Source organism: Schistocerca gregaria, chromosome 2 (genome assembly GCF_023897955.1).
Source record: "Schistocerca gregaria isolate iqSchGreg1 chromosome 2, iqSchGreg1.2, whole genome shotgun sequence".
NCBI lineage: Eukaryota > Metazoa > Arthropoda > Insecta > Orthoptera > Acrididae > Schistocerca > Schistocerca gregaria.
Genome location: NC_064921.1, coordinates 391,631,692 through 391,649,345, shown reverse-complemented (window position 1 = coordinate 391,649,345; position 17,654 = coordinate 391,631,692). Strand labels below are relative to the sequence as shown.

General features: G+C 38.6%; 1 protein-coding gene across 3 annotated transcripts in view; it reads right to left on the bottom strand.

Annotated features, from left to right (window-relative positions):
- Nucleotides 1-1,139: 1,139 nt before the first annotated feature.
- LOC126321701 (uncharacterized) overlaps nucleotides 1,140-17,654 on the bottom strand; it is an 86,738-nt gene continuing 70,223 nt past the window's right edge. For 2 of the 3 annotated variants that reach the window (XM_049994208.1, XM_049994209.1), the window contains exon 3: nucleotides 1,148-1,413. In XM_049994208.1, coding sequence (XP_049850165.1) covers nucleotides 1,160-1,413 — 254 coding nt within the window. In that variant the 3' untranslated portion in view covers nucleotides 1,148-1,159. Of the gene's footprint in view, nucleotides 1,414-17,654 lie in introns of all 3 variants that reach the window. The other variant, XR_007558489.1, reaches the window with a different exon arrangement.

Below are 17,654 nucleotides of genomic sequence, written 5' to 3'. Positions count from 1 at the left end.
ACACGAAGCTCTAGGGGCAAGAGGGGTAGCAAATAAGTGGTTTCGTTCGTACATAAAAAGCAGAATGCAATGGGTAGAGATCTGTCAGACAAACTCCAATCATACCATAAAATATCTTTCTGATGGATACATTAATACTGAAGTCCGAAACATCACCAAGTGCAATAAAGGACAAAGCTGAAGAAACACTTGTGCATGTATGCAGATGGGTTGACAACAACAAATTACTTATTTTTTTAAATAACTCTTTAAACATGGAGCATGAGCTCATAGAATGTGTATCCCAAACAAAATTTCTAGGGACCCATGTTGTCACACAACTACATTGGACTGATCAAGTTCCTGCCCTCAGGAAATGAGTAGCTTCAGTATGCTTTGCACTGAGAATAATGAATTCTGTGTGTAGTAGTTCATGCAACGAACAATAAACTTTGCATATTTTTGTTCTGTGATGAAATATGGAATAATGTTCTGGGCAATAAATAAGCAGAACAGACAAACAATCTTTAAGCTGCAAAAAAGTGCTGTATGAATTATGAAAAAAAGAAGCATGAGAACTCACTGCACTGAGCTGATTAAATGTATTGGAATCTTGACTGTTCCATGCGTGATTTTGCAGACAGTGATCCACATTTAAAAAAGACATTGATGAGTATTCAATGAACAGATCTCTACATGAACATTGAACCAGATCTAGCCACCACTTACATCTCAATGTAAAAAACAAAATTAGAACTAAAAGTAATATGCTGTATAATGGAATTAAAATATACAATAAAATACCACACGTGACCAGAGACAAAAGTGAACTACATACCTTCAGGAATAGCCCAAAAAGTGTTTTCAGATATAAAAGGTTACCTAAAATGATGTGGAAATTTTGTTGACAACTATGCTAATGATTAATTACTGTATTTAAGAGGCATTTTACAATATGTTCAACAGTACAGCGAAATACAGTGTCCAAATAGTTAACTTGGTAGACAAGAAATTTAAGTGTAATTGTGTGTCTTTATGTATCTCTGTGTCTCTATTTTATGTATTTGTGTGTTTAGAAACATCCACACAGTTTACATTGTCTAGGGATGGATGGATAAACAAATAAATAAATGTTGTACAGTTTTATGATTGCAGCTGACTCCTTCCATGTAAAATTTATTTAAAGCATTGTTGGCATTATAAATAATAGTAAAATAAGAGAAAATTTTTCACAACAACTAAAATTGCACAATGAGCTTTCACAATAGCATACTTCAGTATTTTCAGTCTTCAGTGCCATGTATATGTCTTGGCATCCAGCCTGGTACTTATATCGCGAGTAAACATTTGAGCATCTCCTGACAGTTATAATTGAAATGTCAAAATTTATGACACCATTCTCTTTCTTCCCATATTCTTTCTGGAGGACTGCTTCTATATTTAATGAAACAAGAAAGTAAGTATTAGTTACATATAGATGTACAACAATTAACATATAGGATTGTGGATATATATAATTTGCTGTGCTGTGTCAATGCTCTACTTCACCTTTTTACTTTTTTTGTGTTTTCAGCAGTCTAGGATGTATGTCATTAAAATAATTGTTTCTTCTCTAGCAGTCTGTGGGGTTGCTCAAGATGGGTAGTTATAAAGTATTAATTACTACCACTAAATACATTTATTTTCAAACAATTGATGCTCCTGGTTGGAATATCAACAGTATTAGGAAAATGATAGATTGCTACAAATAATGAAGATGACACACTGTGTTGCAAACAACATAATGTAAAGATTGTTAGACATTTAGATTTCAGCCAAAGTCTACTTAAGAAAACAGGACACACACAAGTTCACACATCTCGTGTACACATGACTTCCATCTCTGGAAAATGTAGTCATGTACATAAGGGGCTTGAGTGAATGTGTGTGTTCCCTTTTCTGAAGAAGACTTTGGCCAAAAGCTAAATGCATAACAGCTTTTCACTGTGGCTACCTGCAACTCAATTTGTCACCTTTAAAGCGAGTAGCAATCTATCGTTTTCCTAATACTGTTGTAATTAACTTTTTGTTTGTCTATTTTCAAGTAATTGTCTATAGTCATGGCATATATTGTCCTTGGCTTGAATAGCCAAAACAAACTGGCACAGCACACTGATAAAGTGAAACATGGTGCAGTAATTTCTTTTCAGCATTTATAGGGGAACAATAACACAGCAATCCGCGCTAAGTTGGCAGAAGTGTACAGCAACAGTGCACCATCATATGCCATGATAGTTGGGTGGTGCAGATGCTTCCATTGTGGCCAAACAAGTCTGAACAATGAAGAACTAAGTGGCAGACTAACTCCTTGTGAAGAATTATTGCAAGAGAAGGGGAGGTCCTGGTGCTCAAAGACTAGTAGGTCAAAATTTTCAATATAGTGGAAAAAGGGGAAACCAGTCAGCATCAGGGTAAAAAAGTTACCCCACTCAGTTATGTGACTGCTCATGTCCATTCATAAAATCTGCTGAACCGAGACAGAATCGGTAATATTTCAGCTGTGTCAGTTCGATCCAGGTGACTTCCTTAGGCATCTAATCACTTGCCATGACCGCAAGATATAAGAGCAACGGGAAACATTTTTATGCACCACTGCCAAAAGGCAATGACCCAATTATCATTAGACAAAATTAAATTTTCATTGAGTAATGCTAACATATTGTGCCTGTGTGGGGCAAATGATCACACGAGCATACTATTGAAATCTCTTGATGAGGTTACTGGAGGCCATAAGACAAAGCATTGTGGAAAACTGTCCAAGGATTAGTTTTGTTCAAGGATAATGCCCCAGCTCATTCTGCATGGGACACAGCCACACATGTTGCACACTTCCATTCTCACTATATGCCTGAAATAAACCCTGTGACTTCTTTTCTCTTTCCTCAGATGAAGAAACCATTATGTGGCAGTTATTGTCAGAATGAGGATAATTTTCAATGTGGGACATTTTCTGTACAGTCAAAAATGTAGATTTCTACAAGCAAGATTTGTGCCACACTATATGGTGAAAGTGTAGAGCAGGATAAACATCATCACCAAGTTTCTCATTCACTGTTTACTCTTTTGCTTTCATTATTTATTTACGTCCTTATCAAGGTGATAATTAAAAGTTTATGAGTACCCTATCTTGTACAAACAACACAATACTGCTTCGTATATTTCCCCTAATCTTTTTATGCAATACCTCAAGGAACTTTATGGTATTAGGTTAATACAACGCAATCAGTCAAGTTCCATGAACTTTGAGTATGTTTCAGCATCTAAAAGTGAGCATGACAATGAAATTCTGAATGTCTTAGAAAGTGGCGATTTTATTTGATGGCATTGTGTGCACAAGATGCCTCTTTTAAAAAAAAGTCATGTTCGAGGTGAGTTGTAGCCATGGAGAACTGCTGAGGTGGAACAGTTGATAGAAGGTAACCTCTGGGATACCCGACATCCTCCAGCTGTATTATGCATGTCCATATAGGCAGGGCTCTATGGGGGTTGACTTAAGAAGTAACAAAATGCACATCATATAATGAAACAAGGAAGATGCATGGGACCACGCACAGTGTAGTACTTATGACATTCTCTCCATCCACAGTGAAAAAACAGCCAATTAAGACTGATGTAGTATTTCAGACACAGACAGAAATAGTAGGAGTCAACAACCAGAAGTGAAGGCAAGAATCTACAGAAAACATCAACACTATTCTTTCCACAGAGATATAAGTTTTTAAAGCATCAGAAATAAGGAACATCGAGTCTCAAGCCAATAGATTATGAAAAACTTTATTTCTTCAATGGTTTTGATGATAATTCTTGAGCATATGGAAGCTGAGTTCTCCCAAGACAATGATCCAGATACTAAAAAAAATTTCCATCCATCACAGACTCCATACTTCAATAGAAAGACCAGAAGAATGAGGAACCCCACTGTTAAATAGCTCCCATACATTAGTGAAACTCAAATGGTAAAATGTGATATTGAATCATAATTCAGAATAACACAGGCATTGCAATATTGTATTTATCCACTGATACCAGGCAAGTGACTTTCAAGTGAAATGTCTCCCTTTACAGGAATATACGTGATGACATATGGAAGTTTGGGTCTGGGTGTGAGACAGCCAAACAATAATGCAAAAATTTGCAATAAGCAGGAAATCATGGTTTGGGCCCCATTCCAGCACAAATTTTCTTCGTCATCATTCCATTATACAACTGTGTTTGTCTATATTCATAATGGTGAATACATTTCATGTACAACTGGTAAAAGGTTCATGCAGAATACATGAGACTCTTAGCACTGTCTTTAGCAGACATGTTTTCAAAGCACGTATATCTCTGTGTAAAATGTACATAAGATGACCTGAAGGAAGAGAGAGGTAAAGGTGGCTTGGTCACATTTCTTAACAACAAACCATTTCTCAACTGTATCTGTGAGCATTATCTTAGAAGCAATCACTGGTTGTGTACATATGCCCTGGGTTCTATCATGCCCTGGGTTTCTACTATGCCCTGGGGTTCTGCCATTGCACTGTTTACCTATCAGAAGCATTGTAAGTGCTTAGTGTTCTGAACAAAGGGCAGAAATATGTCTCATCACTACTATGGGGACATTTACTGCCATTTTCTCTTCATATTCTGTTTTTGTGACCTCACAGATGCTGCTCAGTGGTGTGTGGTTGTTGAGTTTCATTCCAATAGCTACTTTCCAGTCAGCATATATTTAGGAGATCAAATGTTGCCTGAACAGATGGTCAGCATGGCGAACTTGGCATTATAGAGTTATATTTGAAGATCATCCAGGAATGGTTAGACCAAATTATGAATGTGATTTACTAAGTCACAGGTGGAACCATTCCAAAGTTTTAACCTTATATCCGTTTAGATGAAGAGGGTCAAATACTAATTGTGTTATCAATCAGAGCAAGATGGGATCATGGTGTGAGTTTCACAATAAACCATTCCATGATTCCATCTCAGTATGGGAAACCATGATGAGGATTTTGAATAAGATGGAAGGTGACTTGTTACTGTTGTAATTTGATGTCCCTGCCTCCTGATTAGCAATATATATGTTGCACTGACATTCCAGAATGTTTCATCAAGGTTACCTTATCTGTGAGTTAGACTCTGAACTGTCTGCCTCTCATGACATAGTATGTTGTCATGATAGTGCTGATGGCACCTTACAGGGACACACATAAATCCTTCTCACCCTGTCCACCATAATTTGGGAGATATTATGAAGAGTTCCTGGGTTGTGGTGGGAGAACACCTTAATTCAGCTCCTAAAACCATGGAAGCACCATACATTCTCATAAAGTGGGTGGTATATTTTACCTCCCTGGCTGTGAAATAGTGTGACAAGCTTTTTGAGCACTCTGCCTTCTCTGCTGCCCAAACAACATGAGTCAGATATTTCTTTTGAAACATAAATAAAGAGGTTTCACATATTTTATGTGATAATGTAAAAGAAAATTTATGTTTAATATTCAAACGGTGGAATCAGAATGACATGACTGTGAATACTTTATTGGGCTTAAGTAGAAGCTATAGGCCTAGTAGGCCTATACCTATTTCAAACAATGATGATATTTTATGGCTTCAAACCAAGAAAAGAAAGAGAATGTGACAGATCAGTCTACAAACTTACATTTACTCACAGCAACTTCTCATTTTTAAACATTAAGGCTCTTGAAAGTAAAGTTGAAATACTGGAAGAATCATTAACACAAAATAAGTATTCTTTTCTCTGTTTATCCTAACATTGGCCTAAACAGGAAAGAAAGAATGGAATATAATAAAGCCAAAGGATATAAATACGAAAACAGCATCTGCAGAACTCAGTACCAACATGGTGGCATTGTAATCTACATTTCCCATGAAACAGACTTTACAGACTTGATCTCAGGTGGGCAGGTATTGACAAACACTTTGAAATTGCTGGTATAATATGTATTAAATTGAATTGAATTGAATTTTTATTTGATCCTGTAAGATTACATTGTGTACAGTAAATGTACGTGTAATATAGGACATGTCAAAGTGTTAACATTTCTTATCACTTATTTTTCTACATCTTTAGCTTACATTTTTACATTACTGATAATGAGTAACAATATATACAAATTTAATGGCATAAGTATTCTGCAACACTGTAAAACTCTTTTCTTTTTCAATGAGATAGTCTTTAAGTTTCTTTGGAAAGTCATTGTGAAGTACACTATCTTTCAGGGTTTTGGACATACTTCTTAGTAGTCTGATACCAAAGTACTGGGGTCCTTTTTCTAGCACTGCCAGTCGGTGGGGTATGCTCCATACTTCATTCTTCTCTTGTATTGTGGGTGTGTACACTAGCATTTGTAATCCAGCCCTCACTACCTTTCGTGATGTACATTATTGTTTTGTATATATACAACGATGAAAAAGTTAAGATATTTAAATTCTTGAAACAGTTTCTGCATGTTTCAGAGGTCTTTCTTCTTAAAATGGTCCTAATTGCTTTTTTTGTAATGTGAACACTCGTTTTGTCTCTTGTTTGTTTGAGTTTCCCCACACAGTCACTCCATACTGTAAGTATGGTTCGAAAAGTCTATGATGCACTGTACACAGAAGGTTCTTGTCTGAATACTGTGATAGCTGCATCATTAAGAATATGACAGAGCTCTGTTTCTTACAGACATTATTAATATGTTTTTTCCATTTCAGTTCATTATCCACAAGAATACCTAAGAATCTAGCAGATTCTACTTCTTCCAGCCTTGTTCCATCAATCTCTAAATCCATGTCTACAGCCTTTTCCTTGTTCATGTAATTAAAGTTATTTTAGCATGTATCTACCATGCTCCTGGCTTGGACTAAAATACTTTTTTAGATCACTTAGACACAATACTCTACTACATAACAAAGTGGACAGAATATGAAACAATAATAGGGAAGCATAAATTCAAGCTTTGATGTCACTTGTGTCAAACCTACTGTAAAAAAAGTCACTGAATAGTCTAAGGCAGCACAATTTCCATTACATTAATTCAAAACCTACTAGACTAAAGCATGCTTAGATAACATTTTTTGTCAGCTATCCTCATGATATGTATTCCACCAATGTGAAATAATTTACTTTCTTAGATCACTGTATGTTAACAGTAAGGTTAGAACATTTTCTAAGTGTGGATAGGAGATGTCCCAATACAAGTTATGAGTCTCAAAGTACCTTAATACTAACAAAATACAATTTACAATAACTAGTGCACTTGCTGAGCATAATAGATTGGGATAAATTATTTCTAAGATGTGGTACCAGTGCCCAACTTGTTTATGAAACCTTCCAAAATTATTTAATTAGTACCTTCAATGCTCATCCTATTCCAAAGAAAAAATATACAACTAGGAAGGGAAAACCATGGTTTACCCAAGAATTAGAGAATCTAAAGGCTAAACTACTGTTGTTAAAAAGGCCTAAGCAAAGTTAATAATTCTGATGAAATTACGGATCTGAAAAAATTACCAAGAAACTGTACAAGAAAGAGTTTCAGTTGGCTAAACAAAGATCCAACTAAAGTGCTCTCCAACACTGAATTTATAGTCTCGGTGTTAAGCAGAACATCACATGTGAAGAAGAAGAAGAAGAAGAAGGAGAAGAAGAAGAAGAATGGAAAGCAACAACAGAAGGAAATGCAACAACCACACAGTGCATTCTACAACTACAGAAAGAGTACTGAGAACATCAACATCAGCAGTTTCAGTGGGAACAAGAAAGTGAAAATCAAAATGTTTAAGATCAGGTCCTGATGCCAACGCATCTGCTTTAGCAACAGAAGGCCACATTACATCTTAGATCATAATTCCAGTCAACCAAAAGACTACAAGATTGTCATCCAGGAAATGTAGAGTTGCAATATGCAGCCAGGATTTTCAGTGGTAATACATCACAAGAACAGATAGATAAAATGTCAAGCCAGTGCTCATTCCAAAACAAATACAGGTATCAAAGCACAAAAATAAAATTAAATTTGGGTGCATTAAATCAGAATGTGCATTTATCACCAAGTAAAGGACATGACATTTGAGATACATGTTTGTTGTGTTCAACAGAACACTGGGTTGACGAGAGAAAACTTTAGATGATGATTTTTGTAAATTATGCTATAGGTAGTCTTTTGTGACAAAATAATTACAAACAAGGTGGCTGTTGTACCTGTGTAACACCTAATAAATATTGTGAAACAATATGCTTCACTGAAGAAATAGTGAAAGATAAAGATGCAGAGGTATCAGAGGTTGAAATATTAGAAGCAAGAAGAGCTGTATTTATTTGTACAGAGTACCCATCAATTGGTGATGTGAACAACTTGCTAAAAAGCATATAATCACTACTTAACAAACTAATGCATATAAACACAAGAGTAATTCTATACAGCAATTTCAATACACACTTTGCAAAAGAGTCAAAACAAAATACATATTTACTGAGCCTCCTGCCAATCTTCAATTTACAAGGTACCATAGAAACATTGATACATATGAGAAGAACATCAGTCTTTAAAATTTTCCACATCTTTATTAATGTGCGAATAAACTCTCACTGAAACATTGAACACAGACTTTGGGGGCCACATAGTATGGAAGCTTACTCCTCACTTAGAAAATCAACTAAACTTATTAAATACTTAATAAAGGACAGCAAGTGCTACAGTGATAAAGGCATAAATTACTTTCTCCATTGCTTAAACAAAGAAAACTGAGGAAAAATATATCAATGTTCAAATACTGATGACAAATTTGATCACTTCATTAGCAACTTTGCTCATTACTCTGAACTGTGTTTCCCTCTTAAAAAGAAGAGTTTACACAGCGAAAATAATTGTACTACCACTGGAATACAAATATATGCAAACTCAAAAAGGTTACTACAACAAAAGTCCTAATACATGGGTGTACTGAAAAGTAATGAATCTGAATTTTTCATTTTGTTCTCAATATTGGTTGAGGTATTACACACCATGCACATTACTTGGTTGACTTTCCTACTTTGTTGACACAAGTTGCAACCCTCTTCCATTCGAAGACTCCAACTTATAGCATGTAACATGATGGTATGTAACATAACTATGTCATTACTTGAGAAACAGTGTGATGTAATTCAGTTTTTAATTCGAAGAGTTTGTCCACACATGGGGTACTCTCTCCATCAACATAATGATGCCAGACCACACACAAGAACTATGACATCTGTAACAATCTGGTGCCTTGAGTTCACTGTCATTGATCATTTTCCATACAATCCCAACTTGGCCCCATGCATGATTTTCATCTGTTTCCAAAACTGAAGGAACACCTTTAAGGTCTTCGCTTTGATAGTGATAAAGTGATAGAAGCAGAGGTGAGATTGTGGCTCTGTCAATGAAATCAAACATTCTACAGTGCCACTACCAACAAACTGGTCTCTTGCAGGGAGACATGTGTTTGTCACCAAGGTGACTATGTTGAAAAGTAAATGTGTAGACATAAAGAATAAAGATGCAGAAAGTTAATGTGTGGTCAAACTCTTCAAATTCATAACTCTATTACAGCATGGTGCTTCTCATGCGCCAACATAATTATGTTACACACTATCATGTTACAAGCTACAATTTGGAGACCTCTAGAGGCAGAGGGACGCAAATGTGTAGACATAAAGAATGAAGATGTACAATGTTTAATGAAATGTACACTCCTGGAAATGAAAAAAAGAACACATTGACACCGGTGTGTCAGACCCACCATACTTGCTCCGGACACTGCGAGAGGGCTGTACAAGCAATGATCACACGCACGGCACAGCGGACACACCAGGAACCGCGGTGTTGGCCGTCAAACGGCGCTAGCTGCGCAGCATTTGTGCACCACCGCCGTCAGTGTCAGCCAGTTTGCCGTGGCATATGGAGCTCCATCGCAGTCTTTAACACTGGTAGCACGCCGCGACAGTGTGGACGTGAACCGTATGTGCAGTTGACAGACTTTGAGCGAGGGCGTATAGTGGGCATGCAGGAGGCCGGGTGGACGTACCGCCGAATTGCTCAACACATGGGGCGTGAGGTCTCCACAGTACATCGATGTTGTCGCCAGTGGTGGGCGGAAGGTGCACGTGCCCGTCGACCTGGGACCGGACCGCAGCAACGCACGGATGCACGCCAAGACCGTAGGATCCTACTCAGTGCCGTAGGGGACCGCACCGCCACTTCACAGCAAATTAGGGACACTGTTGCTCCTGGGGTATCGGCGAGGACCATTCGCAACCGTCTCCATGAAGCTGGACGACGGTCCCGCACACCGTTAGGCCGTCTTCCGCTCACGCCCCAACATCGTGCAGCCCGCCCCCGTTGGTGTCGCGACAGGCGTGAATGGAGGGACGAATGGAAACGTGTCGTCTTCAGCGATGAGAGTCACTTCTGCCTTGGTGCCAATGATGGTCGTATGCGTGTTTGGCGCCGTGCAGGTGAGCGCCACAATCAGGACTGCATACGACCGAGGCACACAGGGCCAACACCCGGCATCACGGTGTGGGGAGCGATCTCCTACACTGGCCGTACACCTCTGGTGATCATCGAGGGGACACTGAATAGTGCACGGTACATCCAAACCGTCATCGAACCCATCGTTCTACCATTCCTAGACCGGCGAGGGAACTTGCTGTTCCAACAGGACAATGCACGTCCGCATGTATCCCGTGCCACCCAACGTGCTCTAGAAGGTGTAAGTCAACTACCCTGGCCAGCAAGATCTCCGGATCTGTCCCCCATTGAGCATGTTTGGGACTGGATGAAGCGTCGTCTCACGCAGTCTGCACGTCCAGCATGAACGCTGTTCCAACTGAGGCGCCAGGTGGAAATGGCATGGCAAGCCATTCCACAGAACTACATCCAGCATCTCTACGATCGTCTCCATGGGAGAATAGCAGCCTGCATTGCTGCGAAAGGTGGATATACACTGTACTAGTGCCGACATTGTGCGTGCTCTGTTGCCTGTGTCTATGTGCCTGTTGTTCTGCCAGTGTGATCATGTGATGTATCTGACCCCAGGAATGTGTCAATAAAGTTTCCCCTTCCTGGGACAATGAATTCACAGTGTTCTTATTTCAATTTCCAGGAGTGTATTTTATTTAAAAGGCTTTAAGAGTTATCACACAAAAAATTGGAGGCATTACTTTTCAGCACATCCTCATTGAACATCTCCAGAATTCGATATCTATTTCAAATCCTGCAAGAAAATTTTCAGCAGCACAGTAAAACAGGCAAAAAGAGTAGCAGATGACATGTACATTAATAAACTCAAAAAATACAATGAAAGCTATGTGGAAAATTGGAAATGGTGGTGTTGGAGGGGGGGGGGGAGGGGGGGGGGGAGAGCTCTCTGAAAGCTCATCTGTATTACCAGACCCCAGAAAAATTGCAAATAAATTTGATTTATTTTTCACACAGGTTAGCAGAAGACCTTGTACATCAAAACTAACAGTGAGCCATAATGAATTAGTCCAGATGTAGGTCAAATGAAGAGTCATAAAACAGTCAAAAAGAGTAGCAATTAACAGACACGCAAAAAAACTCTGAAAATAAAATGAAAGCTATGGAATAATGGAAGGGGGAATGCAAAGGAAAAACAAACAGAATTTCAAAATATTAAGCTCTCTGAAAGCTCATCTGTATTATCAGACTCCAGAAAAATTACGAATAAATCTGATTTGTTCTTCATACAAGTAGAAGAAGACTTCATATAGCGAGACTAGCAGTGTGCCGTAATGAATCAGTCTAGACATATGTCAAACAAAGTAAGTCTGTTGCTATACCTCAGTAGTGAGAAGCAATTGCTACACACAATTATCATGTTGAGTACTGCACGTACAGGGATGGATGTTTCACAGACAGGCTATTGCATCAGGTTTGTGACTGCTGGTGGGCACACCCTATCAGGCACAAGGCTCCTCTGAGGCCGGGGGCAACTTCGTGGCTGTCAGTGTGTTAAGAAACTTAAATCAAAACACTCCTCTGGTACAGACAATATCCCTGATTTTATTATAAAGAAATGTGCTCCCTTCCTACTCCAGAATCTAGTTGTCATCTGCAACTGTTCACTGTCAGTCCGTGCATTCCCAAAAAATTGAAAACAGCCAAAGTAAAGCCCCTTTAAAAAATGGAATAAAAGCAGATGTATCTAATTATAGGCCCATATAAGTTCTATCTGCCTTCCCCAAAATAATAGAGAAACTCTGCTATATGAGAGCATTTCTCAGACTCACAGCACGGTTTTTGTAAACCCAGATCTACTGAGACTGTAATCTCTGTTTTCCTAAAGGAAACATAAAATGCAGCGGACAGTAAAGGCCATATTTTGATAATTTTTGTAAACCTCTTAAAGGCATTTGATGTACGTCACATCTTGCTTATAAAACTCAAGTGTGTGGTACTAGGGGATCAGCCTGTGGGAGCTTAAAATGTTACTTGCAAAACAACGAGTGCATATTTTAACTTGTATTCAAAGAAAGATATATCATAAAATCCTGTTACTCAGAAAAACAATGTACGAAGTATGGTGTACCACAAGGTTCCATGCTGGGACTAGTTTTCTTTTTGCTCTTCATAAATGAGCTGGAAGCAACCGACCCACAACCCAAGTACATTAAATCTGGAGACTATCAAAAAAACAGTTAAGCAATGAAACCAAAATATGTACATCAGACATTACAAATAGATTTGGTGTTAACAGTCTAATAATAATAAAGACTATGCACCTCTACACAGTTCAGAATAAGCAATCCATTAACCCCACCTGTAGAGTTATTTACCAGAAACTTGGAAAATGTTACAAAATTTTTTGTAGCATTGATATTGGATGGTGTAAAATGGATCCAACATACAAAGCATGTAACCAATAAACTGTACACCTTCTGTTACTGCATAAAAATTCTTTCAAGCTACATATCAAAAGAAACAATGTGTACTTAGGCAAACCAAAACATCTACTGTGATGTGGCATAATCTTCTGGGGAAACTCAATTGCTACCCTATGTTGTTTCACAGCCCAAATGAGAACTCTGCAAGCATGGGAAGAGCAGCTCAAAGAATCATATACAAGCCTTTATTTTAAAAATTTAAGCCTTTCTTCAATCTTGTTTATATTTTCTGCAAGTAATAATTACATTACAATAATCTTTGATGGTAATAACCAGCTTGTAATTAAAAACCAGGATATTCAATCACATAATACAATAAAAAACCAGGATATAAAAGTCCAATATTCAAATACAATGTTAAAACAAACTGGACATCTGTAACCAGCAAAACAAGCTGCACAACAGCCTTGTGATATTAAAATGATCAAAGTAATTTCAACATTTAAAATAGCTGTTCATAGTTATCTACTCCAGAAGTGTTATGATGGTGGAGTTGAGTATCAAGCAAGTTCAAAACCTAAGTGTGTACATTCTGATTGTAATATTATAATGATATTAGAAAATTTTTATGGATTTTGTTGAGTGTGAAATAGTTACATGTGTTGTAACCTGTGTAAGTATAAGTAATTTCTGTTAATTACTTCCAGATGTGTGGTTCGCGGGAAGAACGACTGTCTGAAAGCCTCCGTGCATGCTCGAATCTCTCTAATTTTACATTCGTGATCTCCTCAGGAGGTATGAGTAGGGGAAAGCAATATATTCGATACCTCATCCAGAAATGCACCCTCTCGGAACCTGGCCAGCAAGCTACACCGCGGTGCAGAGCGCCTCTCTTGCAGAGTCTGCCATTTGAGCTTGCTAAACATCTCCGTGACGCTATCACTGTTACCAAATAATCCTGTGACAAAATGCACTGCTCTTCTTTGGATCTTCTCTATCTCCTCCGTCAACCCGATCTGGTATGGATCCCACACTGATGAGCAATACTCAAGTATAGGTCAAACGAGTGTTTTGTAAGCCACCTCCTTTGTTGATGGACTGCATTTTCTAAGGACTCTCCCAATGAATCTCAACCCGCTACCCACCTTACCAACAACTAATTTTATATGATCATTCCACTTCAAATCATTCCGCACGCATACTCCCAGATATTTTACAGAAGTAACTGCTACCAGTGTTTGTCCCGCTATCATATAATCATACAATGAAGGACCCTTCATTCTATGTATTCACAATACATTACATTTATCTATGTTAAGGGTCAGGTGCCACTCCCTGCACCAAGCGTCTATCCGCTGCAGATATTCCTGCATTTCGCTACAATTTTCTAATGCTGCAACTTCTCTGTATACTACAGCATCATCCGCAAAAAGCCGCATGAAACTTCCAACACTATCTACTAGGTCATTTATATATATTGTGAAAAGCAATGGTCCCATAACACTCCCCTAGGGCACACCAGAGGTTACTTTAACGTCTGTAGACGTCTCTCCATTGATAACAACATGCTGTGTTCTGTTTGCTAAAAACTCTTCAATCCAGCCACACAGCTGGTCTGATGTTCCGTAGGCTCTTACTTTGTTTATCAGGCGATAGTGCGGAACTGTATCGAACGCCTTCCGGAAGTCAAGGAAAATAGCATATACCTGGGAGCCTGTATCTAATATTTTCTAGGTCTCATGAACATATAAAGCGAGTTGGGTCTCACACGATCAATGTTTCCAGAATCCATGCTGATTCCTACAGAGTAGATTCTGGGTTTCCAAAAACGACATGATACTCAAGCAAAAAACATGTTCTAAAGTTCTACAACAGATTGACATCAGAGATATAGGTCTATAGTTTTGCGCATCTGCTTGATGACCCTTCTTGAAGACTAAGACTACCTGTGCTCTTTTCCAATCTTTTGGAACCTTCCGTTCCTCTAGAGACTTGCGGTACACGGCTGTTAGAAGGGGGGCAAGTTCTTTCGCATACTCTGTGTAGAATCGAATTGGTATTCCATCAGGTCCAGTGGACTTTCCTCTGTTGAATGATTCCAGTGGCTTTTCTATTCCTTGGACACTTATTTTAATGTCAGCCATTTTTTTGTTTGTATGAGGATTTAGAGAAGGAACTGCGGTGCGGTCTTCCTCTGTGAAACAGCTTTGGAAAAAGGTGTTTAGTATTTCAGCTTTATGCATGTCATCCTCTGTTTCAATGCCATCATCATCCCGGAGTGTCTATATATGCTGTTTCCAGCCCCTTACTAGTTTAACGTAAGACCAGAACTTCCTATGATTTTCTGTCAAGTCGGTACATAGAATTTTACTTTCGAATTCACTGAACGCTTCACGCAAAGCCCTCCTTACGCTAACTTTGACATCGTTTAGGTACATCTGTACTTCAAAACAGTATTACAAAAACAAGCCCTGGATCAGCATAATTTGATCTTTTGAGTAAGGTAAAGGACACTTGTAAAGAGTATTGAGACTAGCAAATATAATAAACCCCAGTGATTAGCATTTATACGAAAATGTAAGATTGCTTAGTGATGATTTGACTATTTAGGTTAGCACAGTGTAATGTCCGCCCCCCCCCCCCCCCCCCCCCCCCCATGAACCATGGACCTTGCCATTGATGGGGAGGCTTGCGTGCCTCAGCAATACAGACCGCCTTACCGCAGATGAAACCATAACGGAGGGGTATCTGTTGAGAGGCCAGACAAACATGTGGTTTCTGAAGAAGGGCAGCAGCCTTTTCAGTAGTTGCAGGGGCATCAGGGGCAAAAGTCTGTATGATTGACTGATCTCACCTTGTAACACTAACCAAAACGGCCTTGCTGTGCTGGTACTGCAAATGGTTGAAAGCAAGGGGAAACTACAGCTGTAATTTTTTCCTGAGGGCTTGCACCTTTACAGTACGGTTAGATGATGATGGTGTCCTCTTGGGTAAAATATTCCGGAGGTAAAATTGTCCCCCATTCGGATCTCTGGGCAGGAACTACTCAAGATGATGATGTTATCAGGAGAAAGAAAACTGGCATTCTACAGATCAGAGCATGGAATGTCAGATCCCTTAATCGAGCAGGTAGGTTAGAAAATTTAAAAAGGGAAATGGGTAGGTTAAAGCTAGAAATAGTGGGAATTAGTGAAGTTCGGTGGCAGGAGGAACAAGACTTGTGGTCAGGTGAATACAGGGTTATAAATACAAAATCAAATAGAGGTAATGCAGGAGTAGATTTAATAATGAATAAAAAATAGGACTGCAGGTAAGCTACTACAAAGGAGCATAGTGAACACATTATTGTGGCCATACAGACACAAAGTCCATGCCTACTACAGTAGTACAAGTTTATATGCCAACTAGCTCTGCAAATGATGACGAAATTGATGAAATATATGATGAGATAAAAGAAATTATTCACATAATGAAGGGAGATCAAAATTTGATAGTCATGGGTAACTGGAACTCGATAGTAGGAAAAGGGAGAATAAACATAGTAGGTGAATATGGATTGGGGATAAGAAATGAAAGAGGAATCCACCTGGTAGAATTTTGCACAGAGCATAACGTAATCATAGTTAACACTTGGTTCAAGAATCATGAAAGAAGGTCGTATACATGGAAGAAGCCTGGAGATACTAGAAGGTATCAGACAGATTGTTCAATGGTAAGACAGAGATATATGAGCTAGGTTTTAAATTTTAAGACATTTCCAGGGGCAGATGTGGACTCTGACCACAATCTATTGGTTATGAACTGTAGATAAAAACTGAAGAAACTGCAAAAAGGTGGGAATTTAACGAGATGGGACCTGGATAAACTGACTAAACCAGAGGTCGTACAGAGTTTCAGGGAGAGCATAAGGGAACAATTGATAGGAATGGGTAAAGAAATACAGTAGAAGAAGAGCAGGTAGCTTTGAGGGATGAAGTAGTGAAGGCAGCAGAGGATAAAGTAGGTAAAAAGACGAGAGCCAGTAGAAATCCTTGGTTAACAGAAGAAATATTGAATTTAATTGATGAAAGAAGAAAATATAAAAATGTAGTAAATGAAGCAGGCAAAAAAGAATACAAACGTCTCAAAAACGAGATTGACAGGAAGTGCAAAATGGCTAAGCAGGGATGGCTAGAGGACAAATGTAAGGATGTAGTGGCACATACCACTAGGGGTAATCTAGATACTGCCTACAGGAAAATTAAAGAGACCTTGGAAGAAAAGAGAACCACTTGTATGAATATCAAGACATCAGATGGAATCCCAGTTCTAAGCAAAGAAGGGAAAGTAGAAAGGTGGAAGGAGTATACAGAGGGTCTATACAAGGGCGATGTACCTGAGGACAATATTATGGAAATGGAAGAGGATGTAGATGAAGTTGAAATGGGAGATATGATACTGCGTGAAGAGTTGTCATAGCAATGAAAGACCTGAGTCGAAACAAGGCCCCGTGAGTAGGGAACATTTCATTAGAGCTACTGATAGTCTTGGGAGAGCCAGCCCTGACAAAACTCTACCATCTAGGGAGCAAGATGTATGAGACATACGAAATACCCTCAGACTTCAAGAAGAATATAATAATTCCAATCCCAAAGAAAGCAGGTGTTGACAGATGTGAAAATTACCGAACTATCAGTTTAATAAGTTAAATTACTAATGCGAATTCTTTACAGACAAATGGGAAAACTGGTAGAAGCCGACCTCAGGGAAGATCAGTTTGGTTTCTGTAGAAATGTGA